The sequence below is a fragment of the Pleuronectes platessa genome, chromosome 7, assembly GCF_947347685.1.
Source record: "Pleuronectes platessa chromosome 7, fPlePla1.1, whole genome shotgun sequence".
Taxonomy (NCBI): Eukaryota; Metazoa; Chordata; class Actinopteri; order Pleuronectiformes; family Pleuronectidae; genus Pleuronectes; species Pleuronectes platessa.
Genome location: NC_070632.1, coordinates 9,729,735 through 9,749,876, shown reverse-complemented (window position 1 = coordinate 9,749,876; position 20,142 = coordinate 9,729,735). Strand labels below are relative to the sequence as shown.

General features: G+C 42.7%; 2 protein-coding genes across 2 annotated transcripts in view; one reads left to right on the top strand and one right to left on the bottom strand.

The window, feature by feature from the left end:
- Positions 1-11,728, top strand: part of shank3a (SH3 and multiple ankyrin repeat domains 3a) — a 162,175-nt gene extending 150,447 nt beyond the window's left edge. Inside the window, exons 25-26 of the mRNA XM_053427020.1 lie at positions 26-2,112; positions 6,720-11,728. Of these exons, the coding sequence (XP_053282995.1) occupies positions 26-2,112; positions 6,720-7,290 (2,658 nt within the window). The 3' untranslated portion in view covers positions 7,291-11,728. The remainder of the gene's footprint in view (positions 1-25; positions 2,113-6,719) is intronic.
- Positions 11,729-11,777: 49 nt separating this feature from the next.
- On the bottom strand, positions 11,778-16,521 carry rabl2 (RAB, member of RAS oncogene family-like 2). Its single transcript, XM_053427034.1, has 8 exons — positions 15,899-16,521; positions 15,781-15,810; positions 14,839-14,918; positions 14,605-14,684; positions 14,220-14,331; positions 13,689-13,786; positions 13,399-13,482; positions 11,778-13,105 (listed from the first exon to the last, which is right to left on the bottom strand). The coding sequence occupies exons 1-8, from the start codon at positions 16,003-16,005 to the stop codon at positions 13,025-13,027; spliced, it is 672 nt and encodes a 223-aa protein (XP_053283009.1). The 5' UTR covers positions 16,006-16,521; the 3' UTR covers positions 11,778-13,024.
- Between the last annotated feature and the right edge of the window lie 3,621 nt (positions 16,522-20,142).

The following is a 20,142-nucleotide window of genomic DNA, read 5'->3' as shown; positions in this document are numbered from 1 at the left end:
GGTTAATTTTTTTTTACTACGGCAGGTGGAAGATGCACAAGAAAAAGCTAGTTTGGCCTTAGCTGCTGCCCACTCCCGAGACAGCTCACCCTCAAGACGACACCAATATACCCAGGGGCATACACACACCAGCCGTGCAGATTACTACCAGCAGCAGCTGATGGCAGAGCGAGAACGTTTGCGTGCCCAGGGAGAGATGATGTTTCAGGGTAAGGGCCCCTTTGCTGCAGCAATTGCTGGAGCTGTAAAAGATCGTGAGCGCCGTCTAGAAGAACGGAGGAAATCCACAGTCTTCCTTTCTGTTGGTACCATGGAGGGGGCATCTTCCACCAGCTGCGATGCCCCCTCCCTGACTCAGTCTCACTCCATCGATGAGCGATTGCTCACCAGAGAGCTGGGTCACCTGCCTCCGCCTGCCTTGGCCCTGAGCCCCTCACCTAGTGGGACCACTTTCATTCATCCGCTCACAGGAAAACCCCTGGACCCAAACTCACCACTTGCTCTTGCGCTGGCCGCAAGGGAGAGGGCACTGACCCAGTCCCCAACTAGCAGCCCAGAGCCTAGGACTAAACAGGAGCGGGTAGGCCAGGGCATAATATTCATTGACGCTCAGACCAAAGAGTCTCCACATGAAGGGGCACCTACATCTCCCCCTTTCTCTCCCAAAAACACCAAGGCAGCAGGGTATGGAGTTGGAGCCTCCCCAGCATCCATTTTAGTTCACCAGCCCACTAAGCAGTGGGCCCCCTCACAGTCACCTGTATCGTTCCGGCAGGAGATGGAGGCCAGAGTAGAGGAGAGAAAGGAGGAGAAAAGACTAGAGGATAAAAAAAGTATGTTGATCAGTATTATGGATACATCGCAGCAAAAGACAGCAGGACTCATTATGGTTCACGCCACCAGTAATGGCCAGGCTGTTGGGGTAGGCTCAGAAACAGAACAGACCCCTGCCCCTGCCTCAATTGAGCCCAGCAAATCTCCAAGTCCACTGGCTAAATCTCCCAGTCCCACAGCCTCCCAGCCCAAGCTCCTGCCTCAAACTCAGCATCCTGCAAGTCCTGCCCAAGACAAGAGTCTGGTTCAGGGAAGCTCCGAGGAAGATGTGGATCCGTACACAGTGACCCTGCCTCCTGTAATTTTGTCCTCAAGTGATGAGGAAACAAGAGAGGAGCTACGGAAGATTGGAGTCGTTCCACCACCAGATGAGTTTGCTAATGGGCTACTGGCACGGGCAAAGGAGACTCCAGTGTCCCCAGCTAAACCTTCCACACCTCCCACAGCCCCTGCAATACCAACATCCCAAACTCCCTCTACCCCGACAACCCCGACTGTGACCCCCACCCAGCATCAGGCTCCCAAGCCCCCACCACCACCCAATGCAGCAGCTGTCTCAGGGAAGACCTTTTACCCTCGGGAGCCCCCACCGGTGGGCGAGTCTGGCTCTGCGGCCGACTCAGGCGTGGAGGAGGCTGACACGCGCAGCTCAAGTGACAGAGAGCGAGACCACCATCTCGAGACCACCAGCACCGTCTCCACAGTTTCCAGCATGTCCACGTTGTCCTCAGAAAGCGGCGAGCCTGCCGACACTCACACCACCCACACCTCCTATGCCGAAGGACAGACTTTTGTGCTCGACAAGCCGCCAGTGCCTCCTAAGCCTCGACTTAAGTCCCAGATAGGTGGCAGTAAAGGCCCTGTCACCTTCAGGGACCCTCTGCTGAAGCAGAGCTCTGACAGCGAGCTGCTGTCACAGCAACAGGCTGCTGCCTTGGCTGCTGCTGCGGCAGGAGGAGCTGGGCTCCCCTTTGGTGGTTCAGCCTCAGTGACTGGACTAGGTCCCACCAAGCCACGCTACCTCTTCCAGCGGAGGTCCAAGCTATGGGGGGACCCAGTGGAGCCCCGTGGGCCAGGAATGGGGCTAGGTATTGGGAGTTTGGGTAATCTTGGTGGGCTTGGACTGGGGCTGGGTGCAGATGACGGAGCAAAACCATCTGTTATAGGGGAGCTCAGTTCACGACTCCAGCAGCTAAATAAAGACACTAGATCACTAGGAGAGGAACCACTGGGCGCATCACTTGACCCAGGGAGGAAGTCACCTGTGGCAGGTGCCAGGTAAGAACAAATCAAGTAAAATCTTCCGCAAAACTGTGTTTAACACTGAGTGATAGAACAAATGGCTGCGTCGACTGAAATGAATCATTAATTACTTTTTTGATTGCTTTTTACAATCAGAAAAAGCAGTTCTAGTGCCAAGTCTCAGACAATGATTTTTTATTCATTTCAATTTGAATACTTGACACTAAGTTACATTTTTCATTACTTAATGCCTACTTGCAATACAAGTTTATTTGATGAAAGATTTCAAACACAGAAAACAAAAATACAGAATATCTTTTATGTCGGAAATTGTGTATATTTCTCTTGAAAGGAAGATACCAAGAGGCCAAGTTAAAGCCATTAAAGATTTATTTCGGTGCATGATACCATTTTATTCACATTTAAAATATGTGAATAATTATTGTGGGTCCATGCTGTGATTATCAGTGATAATTAGAGGGCACCACAGGGATTTGCAGACAAAAATCAACTCTCTACCTTTTTGTTGACCATACAATATGTTGCAACATGACTGATATAAAACACATGAAGCAAAGACTAACTTGTTTACGCAGTGACATCAGGGTTATCTGAAGTGTTTTTTTTATGTCTGTTAACCTTACCTGAAAAAACAATCAAGTTGTTTATATTTCTGCAGATATGAGGACACCGAAGAGAGTAAACCTTATGGTTATAGAAAATAGGGTAAAACAAAACCTCTTCAAATATATTTTTGTCCTAACCAGCCAACTAATCCCATTGAAAGAGAACAACCCTTTTATAAGTTTTGTTTGATTGATTTTCTTATAAATATTATTTGTTACCTTGTTTGCACCACGAGAGTCTTTCAGAATCTTTCAAAAGAAGAATGAGCAATGAATAAAAGGTTGTAGTGCCAGAATTACTGATTTTAGTGATACGGTATACAGTAGTACTACAGTTGATGGCTCTGGTCCCAGATCTCATCCTCTTGTTTCCATAGATACAGGTTGGCCTCCTGTTAAATGACCTGTGTTGTTAAGTACATACAGTAGATAGTAGTTGTCAAAAAGTTTGTGTGTGGGTGTGTAGTAGATAATATGTTGGTGCAAACAAGGTAACCGGGTTTGAAGTCATGCACTTCCTTAAAGCTTCTCCTCATCTCACACACACTCTCACTGTTGGATTTTAACCTTTGACCCTGCTTGTAGCTTCCCTTACAGTTTTCCCTTGACCTTAGAGTCCTTGTTCAAATAACACATAATACATCCTTATATCCACAGCTCTTTGTAGCCGTCACTGATGTAGAAACTGTACTTTCCTTTTTTTTTTATCACTCTCCCCACATCCCAGAGTGATGTCAGTGATAAGCTCAAAGATTTAAGGATGTATTAAAAGTATTTCAACACGACTGAACTATAATGGTGTGTCATGTTAAAACCATCCCTGCACAATCTTGGCTTTGGTAATGACAAGGCGACCAGACAATGTCCCGACCTTGTCAGTAGTGCTGAGGTGCAACAGGGAGTAACTGTCGAATAAATGAGTTTCTGTTTTGATCTACTCTTTAGGATTTTTCTCAGGTGAACAATAACCTGCCTCAGCCCGGTTGTGTTTTTATGGATTGGTGGGTTAGTGGGGAGTAATAAACTGATGCTTGAGAATAAATATTTTTGGGGTTGTCCGTTGTACTTTAATCAGCCATGAAATTGACATAAACTGATGTTAGTGTTAATGTTCTTTTTAAGAGAGATGTTGTGATTCATCTGTCTCCGTTTTAGCATGCGGCTATAAAAGAGCTCAGGAGTTTGTAAGTATTGTTCAGATGCAGCTCTGGTGGATTTTTGTTGCTTTGTACTCATCTCTGAATAATGTGTGGGAACTTTTACGTTCACTTGACTTCACTGCTGATCAAGATGAAGCTCAAAGAGACATAGACGAACTAAGATTGAGAAGATCGCAGATGGAGCTTTTGTCTGGAACTTCACCGACCTGAAACCGAATTTTCACGTTTTTGTTTCAATCCATCTGTCCACAAAATTACTAATATAGTTGTTTCAGACATATTATTTTCTAGGACTGATCAAATGAGAACATCTAATTAATGGTCTTTCCTGATCGGCTTGGTCAGGAAATTGGCAATATTTACCGTCAGTGCCTCTGTTAATGCATCACTGTTATTCAAAGCACTGGTTCTTTAAAAACAAGAACAAACATATGAGCTTTAACTTTTCATTGTTAACGACTTATAAGCATCTTTTACATTCCCAATGCATTGCTTCGGTGACCACAAATTAATGGTGTACTGTAGCCATTATGTGACTCACTCATTGATTTGTACCACAACACCATCATGATCCCTGGATGGAGAAGGTGACCATGATATTAAATAGAACATATCATGTAACACAGTTCTGACTGGACTCTTCCCAGAGATGGTGCAATCAAAATCATCCCCGCCATCTTCATTCTGACAGTTGATTGCCCTCGGCTGTGACTAAGATGAACATGCACACCATTATTTCTCTCACTCTCTATATCTCCGCATTTTTGTCTGCTCACCTCCACTTCATCCCAGCACCCCTGTAATGTTCTGCCATCACCCACTCCAGGCACGTTGTACCTAATTTAAACCCCTTCAGAAACATCATATGCTGCTGTATTTTGTCGCTTGTATCCACCTTGTTCACATGCTGTGTTTCATAGCTTTGGGCGGTTTAGAAACCTGTGGTTTTGGTTTTATTTCAATTTTGCTCTTTGGTTTTTCTGTTCTTCTCTGTTTATGTAATTTGCATAACTTTGTTTTTGTTTTTCGGTGATTGTGTTGAGGATGGCCATGGTTCCCTGACTGTTTATTATTTGATACTGTAGGTTACTTAAATCATGCTAAAACAAAGAAGAATATGTTGTATTACTTTATGAGCCAATACTTATAGACACATACATATAAGGCAGCATTTACAAAAGTCAATTAATAATTTGTACTTTGCAGTTCTTTAAGCCCACGTCATTTCAAAATCAACCACAGAAGTGAAGGGACATGTGCCCTCCTGTTTTAATTTTTGTTTGTTTGTTTGTGTTTTTGTTTTCTTTGTGCAGTGTTTGATATGTGAATAGTTTGCGCATTTCTCTATCATGTAGCCCAGTGGTCAGACCTGCCAGTGCGGAGGCCTACTCTGCTGTCTTTGTCATGTTGCAGCAACACCACCAAACACACATTTAAATACACACTGTATGTGCATACGTGTTCTTACTGCCACACTCACACAGTCCCGCCTGTGCACATACACAAGACTTGTCACAGACAGCAGAGTCGGTTGAAGTCTGGTTGGAAGGCTGCGTCTCATGGTGTGATGCTAACATTCTCTCCCATTGCTCTCTCTCTGCTCACCTTGCATGCTCCGCCCTGCTGCTCTGATCTGATTGGTCTAGAACTGACTGTGCGCCCAGGAGGGCAGGACGACTGTGTAAGTGCGCATGGAGCTCATCTCATATCCGTCGGCTCCCTTGTAGTTTGATCATTTTTTCCAGCCTGTGCTCTGCCTACCTTTGTTCCATTACACTCTTTAGTTCAAAGCTCACCCATGTCAAAAGTTTCAAACACAGGAGAGGGAAATCCTGCGCCAACACCTGAACATGGGACACTTACTAACATGCATGAATAAAACGGACACCATTGCACCAACTCTTTAGGCCTCCCCTTAATGTGTCTCCCTGCCTGCATCAAGCTGATCAAAACTTTTATGTTAGCCTAAACCTCTAATGCATCACGCTTCTCCTTTCTGACCATCCTTTCCTCCATAGTATATAGTAATAGTATACAGTATCCATAGTTCTCTCTCACTTCTATTGTTTTTCAAAAGAGGGTTAGAAACTATAGATAAACCAGCACTTGTTGAGTCAGAGGGCAGAGTGGCTGTTGCTGCAGTATGAGTTTATATTAGTTCAGCCCTTCCTCTACATGCTGCAGCTACTAATGAGATTTGTCAATGAGATTCTCTAAATGCAGACCCATGTATTGAAGTGAGTGTCAGCTGACGGCCAAGGTAAATAAGCAATTATGTAATTGAATTAGGCTTTGGAAAAGATTCTTCTCCGTGTGCCTCCACGTGTCCTTAGTAGCAGCAGTTGAGTGTGTGAACTGTACATGTGTATGCATGTGTTAATGTATTTGTATCACATTAAATATACAAATTTAGAGTAATTAATAGAAATCACGTCAGGCAGGCTACAGTGTTCCGTAACAGGCAGTAGGTTAAATTCATTACAGGACTGAGGATCGTGAATTACAATTTAATGGTCAAATGTTATTTATTTTCTTGTACAGTTCATGTGTAACTTGAAATCATGATGTGAGTCCAAAGTGATTTTTCATGCCTAAGGAGTAAAAAGATTTGTACCCTGCGCTTGAAATATTCTCATAATGTTACTACCATTGAATCTATCTTCCTGCTTTGATGTTGCTTTGATGTGAAACTAGCTTGGTCTTTCTAACAGTCAGTATTCTTTATCCTACAATAACTGATTCACACTTTAGTCGTTGCTAAAGCTCTATCTTCTTTTCTTCTACCCTATTTTCATTTTCATCACTTTCATCTCCGTGGTTTTCCTGAATCCCTCTCTCTGTCTCTGTCTCCCGCCAGACTTTTCAGCAGCCTAGGCGAGCTCCACACCATTTCTCAACGAAGTTATGGCACCACATTCACCATCCGCCCTGGTAGCCGTTATCCCGTCACCCGACGCACCCTCAGCCCAGGTTCAGGCTCGCCTGATCGGGGCGACCCTCTTGGAAGATTTTCAGGCTACGGCCTGCCCCCCTCACCAACAACACCACCGCAAACCATCCTCAAATCCTCCAGCCTCAGCCTGCCCCAGGAGCCTAAAGAGGTCCGCTTTGTCATGAGGAGCTCCAGCGCCCGTGCCCGCTCTCGCTCCCCTTCCCCGTCACCCTCCCATTCACCAGGGCTGGGTTCCCCACTTTTAGCCCTGCGGCCCTTCCACCAAAAACCCCTCCACCTCTGGAACAAGTACGACGTCGGAGACTGGTTGGATAGCATCAACCTGGGTGAGCACAGAGCAGGGTTTCAGGAACACGAGATCGAAGGCTCTCATCTTCCAGCTCTGACCAAGGACGACTTTGCAGAACTGGGAGTGACACGAGTTGGACATCGCATGAACATTGAACGAGCACTGAAACTGCTGCTGGAGAGCTGACCCCTGCCTGGGGACAGAGCAACAGTTGGAGAGGAAGATTCGGATTGAACTGGGAAGATACAGAGCTAATGAAAAGACACAAAAGGGAACAGATAATTAACGCTCCTCTTTTACTCTGGCTGCTTTTATTTTCTGCATCACTAATGTTTACTTATGGTCCTTAGTGACACTTTTCCTTCCCATCCTGCATAAATACCCTGAACCTGGCACTGCACTGAAGACGAGGAGTCAACGCTCTACTCGGCCCTTTGTATCTGCCCAACTCCTCGCCCACAGCCAATCAGATCAGACTTCAAAATGGGCTCTGGTGTTTCTTTACCAAGCAGAATTACATGAGCTCCAATTTAACATTTGATTTATGAAAGCTTCAGTTGGTCCCTGACTAACACCCACACGTTCTCTGTCCCTGTTCCCTCTTGTCCTTCTCTACCTCTATCCCGCCATCCACCAGGCCTCTGAAGGCCTTCGCAGTTTGAGTAAAGGAGGAGGAGGAAGAGATTTTGATCCAAACACAGAGCTCAGTTGCCTTTCAAATAATTTCTACAGAGATCAACAGTGATGAACACGGGACTAAGGACGTAGTGTTGACACAGCTCTGACGAGGTGTGTCGTCTCTATAACCTGCTGTTGTTTTTAAACCGAAGACTTTCGAGCCCAGAGGTGGAGCTCCACCAAGTAAACCACGGGAGAAAACCCCTCCGCCTTGGTACCCAGACTGTGCTATCTATTATATTTGGAGAATGTTTAACCAACAATCGTGGCTTTTTTCATAATCAATTTTTTGATTTTTCCAAAGGGAATATTATATATAGGTATTATATAATATGATATATATGTATCTAAATATAGCTTTCAGAAGAAAAGACAATGTCGCAAAGAGGAAATGTAATAAATTAATCTTCGCCTGTTTTGGGTTTTTAGTATAGAGGGCAAAGAGAAATCTTTAAATTTATTCCACCAATAGTTTACTCATTTCTACCAATTATATACATATATATAAATATATATATTTTAAAGAAAAAAGTACATAGATATGGAAATGATTTTTTTTGTCATAGGTATAAAATTTTCCTTATGGTCACCCTATCTTGAACCGTAGCATGACGAGTTGCATCATGGTCTTGAACAGAGAGTTTGTCGTTTGTTTTTATTTTTCTTACAGTCTTCCTTCATACTAAAGGGCATCCCGTAATGTGAGGCTGAGGCCGCAGGTGACACCCATCCCCACCGCCTCTTCTGCTTCAGAGCTCACCAGCATCTCGGATTTATCCAACTGATTAGACAGGGAGGGGGGGATCTTCATCTTATTCCTGTTAATCACTCAGAGATGGAAGTTTGGGGCACTAGCATGGAGGGTTTTTTGGCTGTTTTATCATCATTTCAAATTCTTACCTGCAAGGACATTTTAACACCACAGCATTGTGAAAAACGTTAGACGGCTAGTGAAGAAATTTCCATCCCTGCGACCCCTGAGGATGCTTCTCAGACTGAGCTGCACGAGGTCTGAAAGCAGGTCAGGAAACGGAAACATTGGGGGTTTTCTCATCAACTGCAGAGAGGAAATGACCAAGGACGTACGGCAGACATCTTTTAAGGATAAAATTGTCCTATATAAGGGAACAAGTTAAGTGTGTGAACCTGATTAAATAAAGTTTAAATTTATTATTTCCCTTAAAATCTCACCGACAAAAAAACTTGCCACACAAGGCCTCAAATGACCTGGACGTACAGAATCTGAAAAGAGATGACTGGAAATGTGTCTGTGGCTCATCAGGCCCTGGGGATGGGAACGCTTCTGTAAGGTCTTAAAGAAAATTCAGTATTTTTTCAACCTGGAAGTGTCTTGCTACATCGCTGCTTCTCTGTATCTCTGCAATTTACTTAGTGAGTAAAATATCATTAACAGCAGCAGCTTTAAACATAAGACCCAGGTTGTAAATGTAAAAAACTGAAACTGAATTTTCCTTTAACAATATAAAATCTATAATTGTACTCATGAGTAGCTTCTGCTGGCAGTGAGAAACAGTGAGTTTTATTCACGACAACAAAGCATTTTATCCATTTCTTCTATTACCACAAAACCACCTCCATACAGCAGCAGGACGCCACGGCACTCCTTCCTGGCGGTGAGTTGTGTACATTTACATTTTCTCTTCTTTTGAACAGTTTGTAAAAGCAGGTTGTGAATATAACGTGGTATCTGGGTTGTAGGAATAGCACTCACTGCCTCACTGTGACCTCACTGATTATTTTAATTTCTGACTCCAGGGTTTTCGTCCTCAAACTCATTTGGACTTTTTTTTGTTAAGGGTTGTTTGATTATAATTTTTTTGTTGTGTGTGTTGATTTGTTACCCTCAGACACTGGGGGGTTGATTTTGTAGCGTGTGAAACATGATACTTAAATTTCTTCACTCATTTGAATTTTAGTGACAGAAAAAGAAAAAACTGATATCCTGTCCATTCTAAACATACTGACACTTGTAAAAATGAACAAACTACAAATGTTTCTTCTTTCTTTCTTTTTTTTTAAAGATCACAAGCAATGTATATACGATAGATTTCATATAAATTTTTGAAAAACAAAAAGTATATAGATCTATATATGAATGTTTGGCATATATGCATAGTTAATCACCTGTGGAAAAGGTGAGCAGATTTTATTCTTTCTATGAACTCTTGAACTTTTGAACTCTGAACTATGAACTAGGGGATGATTTGCACAAAACAAGGTGACAAGGTGCTAACATTAAAAGCCACCCCATCGTTCAAGCGCATGCGTGCATCTGGATTCCCTGAATCTGTGTGTGGTCGCTCCTCCTCGGCGTGTTTACAGATGTGTGTATGTGTGCAGATGCATGTTTCCATTTTGTGTGTGTGTGTGAGAGTGTCGATGAGGATACACATATGACAGTGAGAGAGTGTGTGGTTGATTACTAGGGTTCACATCACTGAAGTTAGTCCACTATAGCCTTACTGTGATACGATCAGAGATTCCCGGCAGTGGCTGTGTCACACAAACACGCACACAGACAATAGGTACACACGTATACAGAACAATGCACACACTCACCTCCGACTCCTGACCGAACATTATTGTTTTCCTGTTTCGTTCTGAGCGGCATCTTCAGAACTGGACTGTCCTGCCCCAGAGGAAGGGAGGGGCAGAAAGAGGGAGCGCGATCACCCTGGGGATACTGAATGAAACCATTGTTAACATTTTCTACTGTAACTCACCTTGGAGGTGTGTAGCTGAGTCCTGCGCACAGTCACTGTTTTGTACGCCCATTCCCAGATGGCATTTGCGCTCCTTACCCTCCACTCTGTCTGGCAGCACTCCTTTTTCCTTTTTCAGACATTGGGTTTCTGAGTTTTTTGGGGTTATGCTATATGAGGTGACCCAGTGAGGAGGAAACGACACAAAGAAAAAAAAGGTGCCAAAAAATAAACTTTGAACTGTATATTTGTCTTTGCTTTAGGACTATCTTAGTTACAGCATTCTTGAGCTGTTAGACTCAATAATATGGTGCCATCTCCTGGAAATCTTGAGAACTACAGACATTTGTGAGATCCTTCAGTATTTCCGACAGGTGGAAATACAGTCATTGTTATTCTTTTGTGAAGATGCAGGATATATGTGTATATGATACATTTATATATACACATGTATCTTACCTGTGAGCTTTGCAACAACATGGTTTCTATTTAACATTTGAGACAAGTATCAAAACTGCTTGATTTTACTGTGATGATGGTTATTATCCGGCTTGGCTTACTGTTCCCCTATAAATACAAAGAGATGACGTGTGCAGTCTGGACTCACACAGGCTGATGTGCTGAGGAGCAACAATGCTGTAGTGAATACCTGTTTGGGTTGTTGTGTAAGTTTACCAAATTAACAGATGCAAAATGAGCAGCGTGTAATAGACTTACACGTCATTAGGTCAAATAAGTTCAACGAGGGGGTTTATCTTTGTCTTATTTTCTAATCAACAAAGCACAATCTACATAGTGTAGGGGGAGCAGTTTTTAAAAACCCACTGGGCTCCGGTCACCCACCGGAACCAGTGATCTTATCATGAAAGGTTTTTTTTCTTTCATTGTTGGTTTTCTCCTTGTTTGCACTGTGAAGTTTAGAATGGTGGACGTATCGCTGCAACACCTCAGCCTTGTCTCCCAGGGATCACGTCCCCTTCTCGGCATCTGACGAGCAGGAAAATCATCAAACTATTCTCCAAGCGAGTGACGCGTTACTGATACGATTTTAATACGCAAAAAAAAACAAGTTGAACTTAGAGCACGCAAGAAGCTACCTAGTAATACTCCGAGAAAGGGTGACAGTGAAGTCTGAGGCAAGATCTGAGATGTTGCCCAGGATATCTCCACCACAGAGATATATGTTTGTTATATTATGTAATAAATTTATAATTAAAACATGACCTGCGTCAAATTCTTGTCCCTGCTAATTTAGTGGTTCAGTATTCAAACTATGTTCCAGTGTGATTTATTGTAAATTTCACACAATACAGTCAAATACAAACAGAAAATATACATCCCGGGTTTCTGTGTACATCTTAAACATGTAGAAATAACTGAATCATGTATTTCACCCTTCACACAGATTCTTCTGCCAGAAAACAGGTTTAAAACAGCGTCACAGCAACGTTCCTGTTGATATGGATGAATGTGCAAACACCTCAAACTCATCACAGAAGACTCAACATTACACAAGGATGCGACCTATGTAAGAGTACGATTCAGAATATGTCCACTCGTACACATTCTATCTATAAAGATGGACGACACGTGTGTGCCCCCCCCCCACACACACACACACTCTGCCGAAAGACATTCTTGACCAATTGTGAGGAAGTCTCAGCTGTCGATCATCACGTTTTTTAAGTCAAGTTAAGACCTAAAATGACAAACCAGCTTGGGGGGAAATTATTTGACTTTTAGTTTGCTCCATGTCCCATTCGCTAACATGGAGGAGGCAGAATTTATGACTTACACAACAGCCAGCCACCGGGGGGGTCGGTACGCTGTGGTTTCACTTCTGTGGAGCCGTAGTGTCGTCCATTTTTACAAACAGTCTGCTTTCACCTTGATAGACTGACAGTTGCATCTACAACATGCTCTTGGAAATAGAGCCATGATCACATGTCTCTATGATACAATTAAAATAATTTGAAGGACACTGAAAAAATAGACTTTACATAATAGAATGAAAGCAACAGACACGGCTCCCTGCTGACACCGCTCACAACACTACAGACAAACACGGAGAACAGCAGCAAATTCATAATCACACGTTCTCCTTGCTCTGTGCAAGTTGGTTTTTCGATGCTTCACATTACATGACACAAAGTAATTCACGCTGAAACAAACATTGAGCTTCACTAAGGGATTTTCTCCTGTTACAAAAGTAGATAAGTTTAAAAGTGACGATGTTAGAAATGGATGCTAAAGGAACCTGCTCTACAACACCGATCCTGATCATCCCACCAGGTGTGGTTCCTGTCTGTGGGACGGTGACTTCGAACCCGAGGTCAGCCACGCTCCAGTAGTAGCAACAATTCAATAGTGATTAAAGCAGACCACCAAAATTACGTCAAGAGCGTCACAGAGAATCAGAGCTCTCGGACATTTTCACTAAAATCATGGTCTATTTGCAGCATCGACTTCGGAGGAGGAGAAATTATCCATGAGATGAGAGGAATTGTAAAAAACTCAAATCAGGCCAACTCAGGACTCTCTGCTTTTAATCCATCTTCATCAGCTTCTGAATTCTCTTCCTTCTTCTCCAGGTCGAAGTTCTGTAGGATGAGGGAGAGAAACAGACTTAAATACATGGTTTTGGTAATAAACAAAAGCAGATTATTGATTGTAAGTCAATAGAAAAGTGAATTGTGAGGAGTTTAAAGAAGCAGGTTTTGGGGAAGAATACGAAAAATAGACAAGGAAACCATGGCAGATAAAATGATGGGATTTCTCAGAGGTATTACAACCTTTTTCTTTTATATTCTTCAAACATCATTCAGTTACAAGTACAGCAGCTGAAGTTGTGCCCATGCCAGCTCAGACTGTTTGAGTATTCCGAGACGTGTACCTCTAACTCTTGCATCACTTCATCCATGAAGTCGCTGGGGTTTTGCTTGTATTCCACCGCTCTCTTGATCGTCTCTCTGAACATCTGTTGTGACAGAAAACGATCAGGCAGCTAAGTGGTCGACAACGTTGATGAGCTTACACTAAATTACAGGATGAACTCATTTGACTCAGTTATAAAAGGAGAGTTGTGTGTGGTAGTAAAGTGACACAGTGTGAACCGTGAAACTACTGATGAGCCTGAACTCCTGGATCACTACCATTGAGACTGCAGGAGAATAAAGTTCAAACCTTAACTACGTTGGTCCCGTCGGCCGCGGACACAAAGTAGAACGGGAGTCCTTGCTTCTTCCCGAAGCTGAAGCTTCTCTGTGTCACCTTCAAATCAGCTGCACACAAGAAGAAACACGTCTTTACATCTGCAATTCTAGAGTCAACTTTGTGATTTTGTGAATAATGAACACAAATCCAAAAATAACATGTTGAAATCCCCAAGGGAGGTTTGGTTGTTAGTCTGCAGGATTACACAAAAAACTAATGAATGGATTTCTACAGAACTTGGTGGAAGGATAGGCCCAGAAAGGACAAATACAATTCTGCGGCGTATGAATTTAATATATATTTTTTTCAACTTTCTTTAACGTCACAAGATAGAATGATTATTTAAAGTCACAACTTTTCCCAGAGAATGGAATCTTGGTGGAATAAATCAGGCATATCTAGGGGACTAACTTAGATGTGTGTACTGTACTGCAGCTTGATTGATTTTAAGGGGACTGCTGGGCCTTGGTGGATGTATAAACTCTCCGCAGCCGGACCCACCGTCGATTTTGTTGGCGACCACACAGCAGGGTATCTCCGGTCTGTACTCTCTCAGCTCCTTGTACCAGTTGGTCAAGTTCTTGTATGTGATCTTCCGTTGAACGTCAAAAACCTTAAACAGAAAGTAGAATGCAGAAGAGTTCAGCCCGAGTTCAGCTCAGGTCGACTGGTGCCAGCAGCCGTCTGAAGAGCCCTGGTGGACCTTCATGAGGTAAACGCCTCAAGGACGAGCAAGCGCACAAACAACAAAATGTGCACTTACATGTATATTTTAAACACAGCCATCCATTGTATTCCTAACATCTCTGATTATTAGAATTTTTGGTTTCTTTCCTGTCAGTCCCTTGAGGGGGACGTGGGCCGTGCAGCCAGCAGTGAGTCTTACCATGATGCATGCGTGTGCTTTGTGGTAGTAAGAGGGGTGCATGCTCTGGAACCTCTCCTGACCAGCTGTGTCCCAGAAATCTGTGGATCAAAAAAACAAAGTCAAAGACGTCTGTCCCTGCAGAAGCAGCTCAGAGTCTGACCCATGCTCCTAAGGCTGCAGATTTAAGATAAGTGTCACTGGGCAGATATGATTTTTCTGTCACTGGTAGAAGATGCACATCATCATACATACCCACTGCTACTGTCTTGTTTCCTACACTGGCTGTGTGTTTGTAGAGAGTCAGCGCGTAGGTTGACAGCTGCTGGGGACGACTGTGCAGAGAGTTAAGGATCTTTGTCTCTCTGGTTGGAGACGTGCTTGATCTTTAACACCCAGTGATGTGCAGACATTGACCGTAACAGCTTTGATACAATGTGATCCTGAAAATAACTGATACACACATTGTTCCAGCTGATGCAGTCGGGACAAGTCAGATTTATATTTATATAGCACGTTCTAAACAACAGGAACTGAACCACAGGGCTTCACTTTGACTTTACTTTCTCAGGAGATCGATCAAGCAAACGGAGCCTGGTCTTGTTTTTAACAATCATAATACAGAATGTTCAAATGCAGTATGGAATCAATTCATATAGTAGAGTCTCAGCTTTAAGTTTGACGTGGTAGAGTGCTACATGTCTAAGATTGAGGTTTCAAGCTCTTCTGTAAATTGTTAATGCAACCTGTTCAAAAACAGCGATGTCTCTGTTATATGTCTATAAATAAAATCCAACCACTCATATCTTATTTAAAGAATATCAGTTTTGGGAATCAAGCAGAAGATTAAGAGTCTTGCAGGCCTGAACAGACTGTGATAAAGTTGTCTATCTAAACAGCTCTCCCTGGGTGGACTGAGCACCAAATGTTAAATGGAGTGATCATATCAATTTAACTTATGATTATGCTGTGTTGTTTAGTGACGTTTTTGTCTGTTTCTTTTGTCATTTATGTGCACATCTTGGGACACAAGACAAAAAACTCCTCAGAGCCTTCTGATCATAAATCTTATAAATCTCACAAACACCGGAAAGGAAGTCAACACGGGCCTGGGTGACAGAGATAAACAATGTTGGAGAGAAAGTGTGTAGAGAAGAGAACCACAGTAACATGGAGAGAAGATCAAGTGAAGGATACTATTCATCCAGGAGGAACCTCTCCATCAGCCTGGAGGGAGACACAAAGCATGAAGTTACACAGGAAACACATCATCTATCTAAAGGTAAAGGTCAAATCACAGCTCACCGACACTTACTTGGATTTCCCCACCGCGCTGTCCCCCAGACAGATGATCTTCACCTGTTCGTCCGCATCGTATTTCTCCTGGTCCAGCTCCGGGAGACTGTCCGCGTCCCCGGCCATGTTGCTCGTTCACCACAGCTTCCACTGCAGCCACCGGATCAACGGGAGCCTCTCTGTCTGTCCTGGTGTCCTGAGCCGCGTCCTCCACGACGGGGCGCGTTAGCTGGCTTGTCCCCGGTTAGCTGAGCAGAGCGTCGGTTTGAAATCGGGCATCTCCCCGGCTCGTGGGTCGTTACCTCTACAAACAGTGACTCCAGCAGAGAGCGAGGACATCACAGAGAAGGCCTCTGGTCCCAGTTGTCTTCTTTTTTCAAAGTGTCTCTTCGGCGCTGGACGTTTCCGCCTCACAGCCGCTGGAGGAGGCTAACAGTTAGCTAAGCACCGCTAACTAGAATCATTCGTCAACAAAGAGACATGATGTGAATATCTCAGAGTATTTAACATGAGCGACTCTTTAATAACACGAGGACAGTTTGTCCCGCGTCCTCCTCTCGTCTGTGAATCCAGGAACTCAAAGTTTGTAGATGAAGCATCGAGTCTCCGACGGGTTTCGTTCCTACGCAACGGGGACGCCTGAAGGACCTCTCCACTGCGTGTGCTGATGTCCTCAGAAGTGCCTGTCCACAATCACACATTCAAAAGTTTTAATTTAATAGTAAATTATTTTTATATTTGATATATATATATATATATATATATATATATATATATATATATATATAAAGCAGCTAGACAGCAATATTTTTGAAACATTTCACTGAGAAAAATACTTTTCTTTTTTTAATTATTCTCTTATTTCAGGTTCACAAATCACCAGAAGAAATATTTGCTGTTCTGTGTTGAAACTCAGTGATGGAGCCTATTACATAATAATATGACATCAAAGTCAAAACCAAATAATGCATGTACACCAAACGGTTTTTAGTTGCACTGAATGACAGTGAGGTGTGGGGTCTGCAGAAGTGATGGAAACCCCCTCTGTGTGGGATACTGGGCCACAAACGTTGAATCAGTATTTTTGATTTATTCCAGTTGAATTCCTGGTTTATTCCTTGTTTCTCTGATAGGCAATAACACACATAACATAAAAATGCTGCCAACACTGATTTCTTTGACACCTATTTTCTGATGAACATTTAAGTCTTATCATGTCAAAGTGTCTGCAAATAGATGTCATGATTATTTACCTCCTCTATCATATAGAGCAGTGGTCTTCAACAGGGGGTCCGCGACCCCTAGGGGGTCCGCGGGGGTACTGCAGGGGGGTCGCGAAATTTTTGGTTGATGAGACACATTTTTATATAATTTTTTTTTTTTTTCAAAATTGTTTTTTCCACAAAATGCACTTCTTCAGAACCAGAATTGTATATATTGTCTTTAGCTACACATTGACATGAATCCAACATATTGTAGCGAACGGATAAATTGAGGCAGAAGACATTATCTTTCAGTCAGCAATGCACACATTCAGCTACACACAGGAGCTCTCTCAAGCTTGGCACCGGTTCACAGCCCCTTTCATGCAAATACGACAGCACAGGCACTAGCCAATCAGATCGCGTTTATGCTCACGTCTAAAGAGTGCGAAGCTCAAAAATAAAAGATGGCGGACCAAACTCCGTAGATGGTCGTATTTGTACCTAAAAGTTGTTTGTTTTACTTTTTTTTGTTTAGATTTTAAAAAATTTACCGAGAAATAGACACTGTACAATGTAAAAAAAAAACATTACTGTAACTGAAAAATAAGTCTGAGAGGATTTGCGAGGTGTCTGAGCCACCTTTCTAATGTTAGCATGCTACTACCCACAAGGGTAGTATTGAATGCACAATAACAGGGTAGCTATTTTTATACATGGCACTAGGCACAGAATAATATAAACGCTATTTTATGCAATTTATATACAGTGCCTTGCATAAGTATTCACCCCCTTTGGACTTTTCTACATTTTGTCATGGTATAACTACAGATTAAAATTTATTTCATCGTGAGTTTATGTAATGGACCAACACAAAATAGTGCATCATTTGGAAGTGGGGGGAAATATTACATGGATTTCAAAATTATTTACAAATGAAAATCTGAAAAGTGTTGAGTGCATATGTATTCACCCCCTTTACTGTGAAACCCCTAACAAAGATCTGGTGCGACCAATTGCATTCACAAGTCACATTTGCAAGTCACATAATTAGTAAATAGGGTCCACCTGTCTGCAATTTAATCTCAGTATAAATACACCTGTTCTGTGACGGACTCAGAGTTTGTTGGAGATCATTACATCATTAAAGTTGTGGAGAAATATGAAGCAGGGTTAGGTTATAAAAAAATATCCAGAGGTTTGAACATCTCTCTGAGCACCATAAAATCCATCATAAGAAAATGGAAAGAATATGGCACAACCGCAAAGCTACCAAGAGGAGGCCGTCCACCCAAACTGAAGAGTCGGACAAGGAGAAAATTAATCAGAGAAGCAACCAGGAGGCCCATGGTTACTCTGGAGGAGTTGCAGAGATCCACAGCTGAGGTGGGAGAATCTGTCCACAGGACAACTATTAGTCGTCTACTCCACAAATCTGGCCTTTATGGAAGAGTGGCAAGAAGAAAGCCATTGTTGAAAGAGATCCATAAAAAATCCCGTTTGGAGTTTGCCAGAAGCCGTGTGGGAGACACAGCAAACATGTGAACTTTTTGGCCTCAATGCAAAACGCTATGTGTGGCGAAAACCCAACACTGCCCATCACCCTGAGCACACCATCCCAACAGTGAAACATGGTGGTGGTAGCATCATGCTGTGGGGATGCTTCTCTTCAGCAGGTACAGGGAAACTGGTCAGAATAGAGGGAAAGATGGATGGAGCCAAATACAGGGAAATCCTTGAAGAAAATCTGATGCAGTCTGCAAAAGACTTGAGACTGGGGCGGAGGTTCATCTTCCAGCAGGACAATGACCCTAAACATACAGCCAGAGCTACAAAGGAATGGTTTGGATTAAAGAATGTTAATGTCTTAAAATGGCCCAGTCAAAGCCCAGACCTCAATCCAATAGAGAATCTATGGACTTGAAGATTGCGGTTCACAGACGGTCTCCATCCAATCTGACTGAGCTTCATCTTTTTTGCCAAGAAGAATGGACAAACCTTTCCATCTCTAGATGTGCAAAGCTGGTAGAGACATACCCCAAAAGACTTGCAGCTGTAATTGCAGCGAAAGGGGGTTCTACCAAGTATTGACACAGGGGGGTGAATACTTATGCACCCAACAGATGTCAACTTTTTTGTTCTCATTATTGTTTGTGTCACAATAAAATGTATTTTGCACCTCCAAAGTACTATGCATGTTTTGTTGATCAAACGGGAAAAAGTTTATTTAAGTCTATTTGAATTCCAGTTAGTAACAGTACATAATGGGAAAAAGTCCAAGGGGGGTGAATACTTATGCAAGGCAATGTAGTAGGGGGTCCTTGCTCCATCTCGCCATCAGTTTGGGGGACCATGGCCTGAAAAACGTTTAAGACCACCTTATATAGAGACCAGTTCTGGCAGCAATTACAAGTTTTAACCTGTAAAAAAATGTTTCTCCTTCTCCAGCTGACGGCTTATTGATTTCCTCGTGTTACAGTGTCTTTCAGCCCTAAACTAGATGGAGCCTATTTGTGCTCAACATTTGTGTTGAGTAGCTAGCTGATTATTGAGGCCTGTGGCAAATCTGTTTGATTTGCTTTGAAGTCAAAGCACCAATTTTTTTTTTTTTTTCATAAAATTCTAACGTGATGTTGAAATAATTCAGTTGTTGCTGTTACATACAATTTTTTTTTATCTGCCAGATTAAAGGCCTTTGCTTTAAAAACACAGGTATATCATTGAAAGCAACCTTTGTGTGTGTTGGCTCACTTCAATTGTATTAAACCTAAATTGATGTTATGATGAGTACTTAAGTAATTTTTCTGCAGATACTGTAATGTCAACTTTACAATCAAGAATACTTTGTCCCTGCTTATGTTACCATCGTATTATCTCTGCTTATGCGTATCATGTGTGACAAGGTGACCGCACCATGTGTGACCTAACAAGATGTCCGTTGGTGACCGGCCTCATGGCCGATTCATCACGACTTTTATCTACTAGATTTACGGGCACCGGTCTCTGAGTGATCCAGACATCGAAGCCACTGGGAATCACTGTGCTGCCTCCTCCAATCTTA

Coding starts and splice junctions, on each gene's coding strand:
- rabl2 (XM_053427034.1), bottom strand. CDS start 16,005: ATGGCCGGGGACGCGGACAGTCTCCCGGAGCTGGACCAGGAGAAATAC. Junction 14,919..15,780: donor AGGTTCCTCCTGGATGAATA/GTATCCTTCACT, acceptor CTCTCTGCACAG/TCGTCCCCAGCAGCTGTCAA. Junction 13,106..13,398: donor AAGTGATGCAAGAGTTAGAG/GTACACGTCTCG, acceptor CTCATCCTACAG/AACTTCGACCTGGAGAAGAA.